We start from the raw sequence: 10,590 nt of genomic DNA on the forward strand, positions 1-10,590 counted from the left end.
ACTTGGCACAATGCTTTATTATTATAATACTCATCACCTGACAAAGTATGAAGAATTTGGCATTTTTTCTTCTAAGGGGTCATACTACCTTAAACCTTAGTTTACTCACTATTCATTTCTTTCTAAGGCGGACAGTTAGAACATCTCAAGTCTCAATAATTGAGACTTCAAAAAATGATGTTTTAGGACAATAATAAAAAAGTGTGCAAGTAGAAAATTGCATATTGCTTCATTATAGCTTTGTGTGCAGTAGAAACTTGCACATTGCTTCCTCATAGTTTTTAATTGTGTAAGTAGAAACTTGCACATTGTTTTATTAATGTATCGATTTTCTTGAAACCGGTACCAAAATTTTTGTAATTTTTTGTTGATGATTTTGATGAAATTGGTACCAAAAGATTATTAATTTTATGGGGATGGCTACTATATGGTTGAAAATTGGGAGTTTCATGGAGTTCTATTGATGCTCCTAATTAATGGGTAAGTTTGGGGAGAAGAGAATAGATTTTGAGCCCGCGCAAAGCAGGGGTGAAAAATCTACCCAGATAGCCAAGTCTGTCGAAAATAGATTTTGTAAAATCTTGCTACAAATGTTGTTGACAAGAAGGATACAAATTTAATACAGAATTTGATTTAACAAATAATGTCGAAAAAATGCTAGCAAATATGTAACAAAATCTACTGACATAATTAGATAGCAAATTGCCAACAAAATACGGGCAAATGTGGCCATGTAACCAGACAGCAAATTGGCAGCAAAAACCGAGCAAAATTTGCGTTGAGCATTCTAACAATAAATTGGCGGCAAAAATCGAGCAAAATCTGTGTAGCGCTGCCTGACGACATACTTTGGCGGCAATATACGGGCAAATATACTCATATAACCAAATAGCAAATTGGCGGCAAAAACCGAGTAAGATTTGCGTCGAGCATTCTGACGATAAATTGGCGACAAAAATCGAGCAAGGTCTGCACAGTGCTGCCTAACGACAAATTGGTGGCAAAAATCGAGCAAGCTTTGTGTAGTGTTGTCTGATTACAAATTGGCGGCAAAAACCGAGCAAGACCTATCACAATTTAACGATATAATGATATTAAGGAGGTTCTACAGATAATGGATGTATCTAAAAATTGGAAAAAACTTTATGGACGTATAAATTGAGATGCGAGAAAAGTGCTCGAAAAATTTTAGCATCGGTTACCGTGTAAAAATTTGCAAAAATGAATTTTGAAATCACAGTTTTTAACATAAGCTACATATGGCAGAGGGGCTCTTGGAGACAGGAAACGAGATATTAATTATATAAAGGCGACCTACCAAAGATTCAAAAAACGGAGCTCTTATAGATCTTAATCTAACCTTTTCAGAAATATCGAGAAAAACAAGGGTTATCGCGTAAAATTTTGTGATATTGGCTATTGAAACAGGCCATATCACAGTTCACGTAGCGTGCTTCGAATAACAAGGGAGATTTGGCAATGTCGCAGCGATTGCACCCGCGCGAAAAGTGTACAGCCAGTACAGCACCACAGTATGACAGCACCTCAAACTTAAGCACCTAACGTTTACGAGCGCTTACGGAGAAGTACTCGCTCTAGAATTATGTGAAATTGTGAAATAACCACGGTCATATGAGCAGAACTGTCAAGTTCGCGACGTTACCACATTTTCTTCCATTATAAGCCGCCAGAGTCAAACGAGCACTTACACGATATTTTTAATTATTCCTCGCTTCGACTAATATGGGTATGATATAAGCTCTAACGTCATCAAAATTCACGAAAATATTTTATGAATACTTAGAATCGACGAATTTGAAGATTTTCTCTTCATCTCTCAACTGACTAGAGAGTACCTGTAGAACCTCCTTAATTATATATTTTTTTATTTTTATATATATTTAATTTAATTTAATGCATTTAACGAGGAACAGTGTATAATGAGCATAAAAGTATTCGAAAATACTTTATATTCAGTAATCTTTTTATTGTTCTATATTGTTATACATATATATATATTGCTAGAACAATAAAAAGATTACTGAATATAAAGTATTTTCGAATACTTTTATGCTCCATTGTTCCGCGTGAAATGCATTAAATTAAATAAGCATTGAACAGATTAAATAATGAGCACATGCGGTCATATAGACTAGCTATAATAACATGGCTATTACACAAAATCCGGTTTAATAACTATATATACTGTATATTATCCAATCCAAAATTTTTGCAGCCCCACCGCCACTCTCAGTTTTTGTTTGCTCCAGTTTGCGCCAGTTTAGTTCTTTAGCTCTTCCTGGTCTGCTGTTTTAAAAATTATATTCGTATATCCAATTCAAAATTTTATTACTCTTTTTAAACTAATTTTGTTTTTTAAGATAATTTTTGAAAAATTATATATTTGCGCTGGTTATGACGTATGGTAGACTATATATAACACTTACATTAAATTAAGAAGTAGTTTACCACGTAAGGCAGTTGGCTCATGATCCAGAGGTCCCGAGGTCACGAGTTCGAATCCCACCAAGGCATGGCAAGGTGTGTGTTTTTCAAATACGAGAAAATATTTATAATCATAGACTGCATCTTACGAAACAAATTTAGTTAAAAAATAGTAATAAAATTTCGAAATAAATATAATTTTTTAATTTTTTTTTTGACAGTGTTGCGCATTTCTTGCACGGTTTTTGAGGACAATTTGTCGTCGGATAGCGCTACGCAAAGCTTGCTCGGTTTTTGCCGATTATTTGTCGTCGGACAGCGCTACGCAAAGCTTGCTCGGTTTTTGCCGATTATTTGTCGTCAGACAGCGCTACGCAAAGCTTGCTCGGTGTTTGTCGACAATTTGTTGGCAGACAACGCTAGACAAAGCTTGCTCGGTATTTGCCGACAACCCTTATAGAAATTTAATACTGTAAGTGATTTTTTGGCTAGTAATTAATCACTTAAAAGCACTATTAAAAGCACTGTTAATAGCACTATTAATAGTGCTTTTAATAGTGCATTTAAATAATTAATCACTAGCCAAAAAATCACTTACAGTATTAAATTTCTATAAGGGAATTTGTTGGCAGACAACGCTACACAAAGCTTGCTCGGTTTTTGCTGCCAATTTGTTGTCTGGTTATGTACACAGGGTTTGCTAGCAAAACACGGGCTTAAAGATGACACAGTTGGTGGCACCGGATTTGATACCAATCTTTGAACGAATTTGATGCCATCTTGGCGACAATTTGCTATCAAATTGCTTACCGGGTAAAATGTAAAATTATTAAAATAATTTAAAAAATATGTTAAAGTAACACAATTTGAACGTATTTATTAAATGTGTTAAAATTTACAGAAAAAGAGTGTTGATTTTACTCTATTAACAGAAGTGGGGATAATTCAGCATAAGATTCAACATAAAAGTTATGTTAATTGTACACACAATTAATAACTTCAAATTACGATCTTACGAAAATTACATTTCTGTTGAAATATTAAGATAGTATCGGCGCCGCGGCGTTACTATAATTAACACATCCATATTAATATTAAATTAACACAAAAAATTGAGTGGACCGTTTGGGTGGACCATGTAATTTGTTATATTTAACACAAATTTTCCAACTGTGTACTGAAAATCTACAGTTTACGTCACATATATTTTAGATATTCAGTACTAGCAATGAATATCAGAATACAGCCTGTATAGGTATGTAGATGGTTTATACAGCAATATTGCATTATTTCAAATACGTTGCATCGCATTATTGCTATAATGTTTCATTGCAATCTTTCTAAAGACGTTTTAACGTTAACTGCAATCATGCAGCAATAATGCAGCAATGTTTTGGAACAAATTTGCAACATTGTCAATCTTTTGATGAAATTATTCTACAGCTTTTCTATGCTATATAGGTAATTTCCACGAACAATTTTTGAGTGGCTGACGTATAGGTAAATCCGGAACGCCGCCGGTCGTAGTGAATTCTCTTGAGCTGGTATACTGGTGGAAAATGGTAGAAGGTGGGGTCATGTGAAGTCGCGGGTGCAATTAACGAGGGCATACGGCGAACTTCCGGTGCCGCTTCACGCTACAGCGACCTGTTGGGAACCAAATGTCAAGATTGCTGCATTGTTCTTCCCCGATAGCTATACGTTACGTCGTAGTACTATACCGTCGTTGCACAAACACCATGAACCCCTCGACACTCTTCCTTTACCCGTTCCGTAACTAACAGGGCTGTGCTCAAATTAATAGAGTTTTTTAGATTCCAATTTTTTTCGAAATATTAGTCTTCTTTCTTATTCAGATCAAGCGGCGATTTCTATGGAAAATATCAACGCGACAAGATCATAAATTGTTTTCCGTTAGATTGCAAATAATTTGGCGCTTTCGAATCGCGAGAGTGTTATACAGTTTCATGTATCACACACACATTAGGGAAGTGATGTATCGTTTCCAAAGCGTGAACTAGGAGAGAGCGGCGTAATCGTTACGTCGACAGAAACAGGGCTTTTGCTGTTTTTGTTAGACGATGATTAAAGAGCGCGCGAAATGGAACGGGTTACCTCGACTCTACTGGCAGTTACGTGCACGATCGTCTCGTTTCACAGAAACGCGGAGGAATGTCTCGTCCACATAATGATAACATCTCCGAGAGCAGTAAAACAAAACGGTCGATACTCGCGATTTATAGTTCCGCGCGCAGAAAGTTTTATTGGTGCTGTCAATATGTTTGAATGACTTTAAAAGTCTTAAATTAAAGTAATTTTAAACTAAAGTATTTCCAACAAAGACGTATTTACAAAAATCTAAAGATAATTTTTCCAAATTAAAGATTAAACATCGATTCTCTTTGCAACTTTTAGAATTTTAACATTTAATTTATTTTTTGGAATTTTGTCGTTTATTTTTTTTTTAACTCAATCTCAGTAGAATAGAAAATTTCGTTTATTTTATACATGTCTTTGTAAATTATTGAAAGATGCTTTGAGATATGTCTTTGTCGGAAAATAATATCTTCATACGGTTTATTTAATGATTAACGTTATTAGAAAATTTTCATAAAATAATTGTATATTGGTGTTCTAGACTTTGTAGGAAATTATTAAGATTGTCTTATTCTGTAATTTAATATTACGTAAAAATTGAGACACAGATTGCTAAAATATTTGGGCAAATTTTAGGAATGTATTTCTTAATCAATGTTGAGTTAATTTTTCTTTAGCAAAAATTCGATTAAACATTCTCCTTTTTGTTATTTTTCAATTCTCAACGTTAAATATAACTAATTGATAATTACCAATAAGAATTACATTCTGTTAAAATGTAAGATTCCATTCAAGATTCTAAATACAGATAAAAAGATCAATTTTCTTAATATTAAAATTAGTACCTTAAGCAAACAATTAAAAATCTGGATTAAAAAATCTTAAACTTATAATTATAAAACTAAAATATCTAAAATTAATTAATTAAAAATTTAAATGTATCTGTGAGGCAAATCGTTTTTATATTTGTCAAAGAACTTCTAAAGATCAAGATTGCCAAAATGGTACACACTATGATCTTTCCGATGCGGCAAACGGAACGAGACAAATATTGTAGATAAATGTGAGGATATCGTAAGGCGAATGAACAATATTTGTGAATTTCATATGTCAGAACGCTACCACCGTCCGATCGTCGACGGGGCGCAGCTGCGCGATGTTTATTCGATGACTCGCGGTGCACGACAATACGAACCTGTCTCCCTTACAAAGACCAGACTCCTCCACGGCCCAGTCGACGTAGAGGCCGATCGCGTCGTCCCTGGGCCCGGCTCCGAAACGGGGACTTTTCGGATCCGCGCTGACTTCTATCGCGTGGATCGTGACTTGTGTCGAGCCGGAAATGCAGCTGCAAACGGGACGATGAACTGAATTAAGGACTCGTCGAAAGGCACAACGTACAACGGAGCCAAAAAATTTCATTTTTTAGTGAAATCCACAAGCAGACCAATAAAATCTTAATTTGTGGAATTTAATTACAAAAATATTAAACGACAAAGAAACATATTGTCGTAAAAAAGATGGAAAGCTGCAGATAAATATTTGCCGGAGGAAATTTTTTTGAGGAAGAATTTCGATTTTAAATTGAGTAAAAAAACTTATGTGAGATAAACCGCGGTAGTTGTACAGTGTATTTGATTTAAGTGTATACATTCACAATTAGTTACTTTTTTTAATAATAGAATTATGTATAAGCAATGAAATAAATTAAAGAATGTATACTTGAATATTGTATCGTTCTTTTGTTTTTCTTGAGTTTCGGCCAGCTCCAGGGCGGTTTGCAAGGCTCTGCTCTCCTCGTGAAGAGTCAGCAGCTCGAGTTCCTCGCGGCCCAGTCTGTATTCCAGTTCCGCTTGTTGTATTCGAACATCGATGTTGCTGAAATAAACATTGCGTATATTTAAAGCGCCTTTACATCACAAAACTGGCGAATAGATAAATTCTAATTTCGACAACTGTTTTTTAATGTGCATTTTTTAATAAACATTTTGTTTCTTGCAGTAGACAATCTTTTACTATAAAAATTAGTTTTTTTATTTAAAAACAAAAACATTGTTCTCATCGCCAATGTAAATCAATATTTAATAAAAAAATTTCCATTGAGCCTTCTGGATGAAAGTTAGATATTCATTTGGGATATCAGAAAAACAAAGTCTTAGAAAAATTATTCTTTTGCTTAATTAATTTTGTTTTTACAAATAAAAAACATTCAGTAAACTTCTTTCTCTTTACACTACAAATTTCTTTAATTATATATATATTTCATACAATGCCAATACAGGATCTTATTTCATAAGCATTTCGTGCATAAATCATACTTTTATTCGATAATATCATAAGATTAATTTATTATATTGTAGAATAAATTTCGAGTTTGGTTTATCGTATTGTAAAAATTGAAATATTGATATATTATAACAATAAATAATTAGAAAATATGTAAACTATTTACCTAATTTCTTCTTTTTTCGATCTTTATTAAATTATCGTAATGGTATCTAAGAATACCTTTACTAACATTAATTAGGCTAATTAGTAACTAAAGATATAAATTTAATAAATTAACACACTTTCGGATCACTTAAACATAAACTATGCTGACCATTTTGATAATTATCAGCTGTGCATTAGATAAAGTGATTATACGTCGGCCTTGTACGCGCAGTGCAATAATATCCCATTAAAGCATATTGCGATAATTACGTTGACAGGTTTATTTTTGTTTATACTGTCTTATAGACTTTGCATGTAGATTCTTTCATACTACCGCGTTTATGGCAGACGTTCGTAAGGTATCGGTAATCACGATTGACGATAAACGGGGGCCGAATAAGCCCGCGGCGGATCTCCTCGTACTCACTCCGTGATATCGAGACGCTCGAGCGCGAGCTTCAGGTTCTTAATCGCCAGACGCTTATTGTCGGCGTCCCGTCGCAACCTTTGAAGCCGCTCCTCGGCCGCTTTCCTGTCGGCCTCGGTCAAGGGTGGCGCGCCGTTGCGTAATGCCAGTCTGCTGCTCAGCGTGTTGCAGAGCTGGCCCTTGAGCCTGAAAAAATAGCGAGAGGCACAAATGTCGTGACTGGGAGAAAAACACCTTCGCTACCTGCGATTTCGATCTCAGAAACGCAACATTGAGATCCGAAGTTGTCTTAATTTTTTTCTCGCTGAAAATATCTGGGATTATCACCTCTCATAAAAAGAAAATCATCCGTCTTAATTAATCCTTTTATAATTTTATGTTGCGTACTCTCTAAAAGAATGAAATATGATTCAAAGCGACTGAAATGCAAGTGTAAAAGAAAAGTGAAAATTAAGCCTAGCTGTGCACTTCGAGTGATTCGCCATTCTAAGAAAGAGTAAAATTGCGCTCTATAAGTTGGAGTGAAATCGCACTCTATTTGAGTAAAAAAGCACTTTTTTTGAGTGCAGTAGATCAGTGTCTATAAGAGTGAATTATGTCACTTTATAATTTTGAATAGAAAATTTCTGTGAGTCATTTATCAGTCAATCTTTAGTAAATCGTGATTCATTATAACTTTAGAGTGAGATCGTATCACTCCGGTAGCAGTCGCTCTAAAAATTTGAGTGAAAAATTCACTCCTATCTATGAGTGCCCACATTTATTCAAATTAGAGGCAATAATTAGTGACAACCTTCTTTTTTGGTGTGACTATCGCAATCACTTTAATACATTAGTGGTGGAACTACTCTATGAGATTTATAGAGAGTAGGATACTTCGCTTGCACACTGCATTATGTTTTAATAAGTCTTCTTTTCTTTTAATAAATGGATTAAAGGCTCCTCTAATGAGAAGTCTACTACTTCAGAAAAGAATGGAATTGGTGTTGGTATGAAATATTCGCAAAGAGCGAGCAGCAGAAAAGGGCTAAAAAGAATGTTAATGGCGTTTAATATTTTTATCTTTTTAGCTCTCTTTTGGGACGATTCATTCATGCATATATTATAACGTCGAAAGTGAAGAAATTGCTCCGACAAATTAATTCAGAGAAGTCTATCGCTAAGTAGGGACTTTGGATCGCGATCGTATTCATTTATGAAAATCCGGTTCTTGCGTTTTTCTATAAAGAATATAAAGTTCGCTCATTGCCCATCGCTCGTTTGTGTTATCCCTTTGCGCGCGATCATTATAATAAAGGAATGGGTCGTGATCAATGAGGCTCTCTCCCAGCCGCGTATCTTAAGGATGTAATCAAGCAATTACTCACGTCTGTATGATGTTTTCTTTGTCGCGTAAAGCCACTCGGAGAGCGTCCAGCTCTTTGTAATGATCTCTGTTCCGGTGACCAGCGGGGGACGGGACGCCCCCAGAAATACTGCCGCCTTTCTTCCGCCTCGGTGTTGTCGACAATGACACCTCTATACTGGCCATCTAAAATATGACAGATATATACCTACATATATACATATAATTAAAAGTTGCTGACATAATAATTATTTTTTAACGGCAAAATTTAATACTTTAGCTTGAGTTATAAGTTTAGTTTGTATTTAACGTTTAAATTCGCACGCCGCTGTTTAGTTTACGACTCCTGACCTTAATTAAACATATTTCATTTTCTCATATTATTGTGTAATTAAATTATAAGTTGTATTATTAAACTTATCTCATTTTCTTACATTATCCGATTAAATATTTAGTAATCTTTTATTTCTTTATCTCTTATAAATTATTAATAAAGTCATTAATAACCTTCATGTAATTTTGTCATAATAATTGTACACCAATTCTAATCTTATTTGAGATACGAGAAAATTGTGAAAGGCAGCGTAATACATATAGTTTAATGCTAAGTAGTAATAATTTTAAATTAATATGGACTTCAATTAACATATATACTTTATTAATTTTAGATTTTCTGTCGTTTTAATGTGATTTTACATTCTTATAGATGTAACATTTGAATAGTTATTATGGTTAATAAGAGATCTTTAATCAATTCCCGTATTCGCGACTGCAAATATTTATATTAACCTAAAATAAAAATTTGATCGAAATTTTTATTCAGTAGGTAAATACAATATCTAACTTTGCGTAGAGACGTAAAATATACATATATTTATTATATCGTATAATTGTTTGGATTAAAGAAGTAACACACAACGAGTTTCAGCATTCTCCAAGGTGCGGGTTTAACTACTTTTCTGAAGCATAGCTCGGGGAAAGCAGCTATCATCTTGATATAATGGATACATTATGCACAGTCGATTTTCTCACATGTGCGAACAAGCAAAGCAATTTACCTAACGACGAAGGGCATAGGTCTCACGGGACGATGTCGCAAATAATTCCTCGAATATGAATATTTATAAACGATCATGCTTGTGGACAATTACAATACCGCCGTTACCCGTGTACCGTAACCCGTTGTTTTCCGCTGCGAACATTTATAAAATCTGCAATAAGTCGAAAATGTTTATTGCGACGTGAGTCGAATAATTTCCATATCGACATTTCCACAACGTATATTATTGTCAGCCTTCCGCAATTACAAGATAAAAGATGATTGTCCATAGAAATGCTGCGAATAAATGAACCTTGAATAAATTGTGTTACATGCACGCCAGGAGAGATTGCAGCAACTTGAGGACGTTAACAATTATTTTTTACATTAATATAAAATATTACGCCGATATGATATTTAATATTTAATTTAATGTATAATAAAGAAACGCTGTTTAATCGTCAAATTGTAAAAAAAATTAATAAAAAATTTGGCAATTTTCAACCCCTTTTCTTGCAACTTTAAGGATCATGAATTAATGAGATTTTAATGAGACAGGAGTTATGCAAGAATTATTCATACGCGGAGAGAAGAGGAAAGTAAAATGACGACGAACTCCTTCCGTCCGTAGGTATACCCCGCGTGTTCGTGTTAGTTTCTAGCTCTTCGGTTCGCTTCTCCGTGACTCCTCGTCATTCGACAGCATCCGCAGCAGAGGTGCCGGCGAGCAACGCGGCGCAGCTATCAATTATTCGGATTCCGAGGTGTGCGCACCATTTTCGGTCGCGGGCCTTCATTGCGTCT

The 10,590-nt window shown here is 34.6% G+C and overlaps 1 protein-coding gene across 1 annotated transcript in view; it reads right to left on the bottom strand.

The window, feature by feature from the left end:
* The window catches only part of LOC112453928, a gene marked incomplete at its 3' end in the record, with an annotated part of 139,741 nt that overhangs the window by 21,566 nt on the left and 107,585 nt on the right, over positions 1-10,590 (bottom strand). The window contains exons 8-11 of the mRNA XM_025014974.1: positions 8,770-8,933; positions 7,403-7,588; positions 6,265-6,420; positions 5,738-5,890 (exon numbers count right to left, since the gene is read on the bottom strand). Coding sequence (XP_024870742.1) covers positions 5,738-5,890; positions 6,265-6,420; positions 7,403-7,588; positions 8,770-8,933 — 659 coding nt within the window. The remainder of the gene's footprint in view (positions 1-5,737; positions 5,891-6,264; positions 6,421-7,402; positions 7,589-8,769; positions 8,934-10,590) is intronic.

This window comes from Temnothorax curvispinosus, unplaced genomic scaffold, assembly GCF_003070985.1.
Source record: "Temnothorax curvispinosus isolate PA1 unplaced genomic scaffold, ASM307098v1 QBEX01004768.1, whole genome shotgun sequence".
Taxonomy (NCBI): Eukaryota; Metazoa; Arthropoda; class Insecta; order Hymenoptera; family Formicidae; genus Temnothorax; species Temnothorax curvispinosus.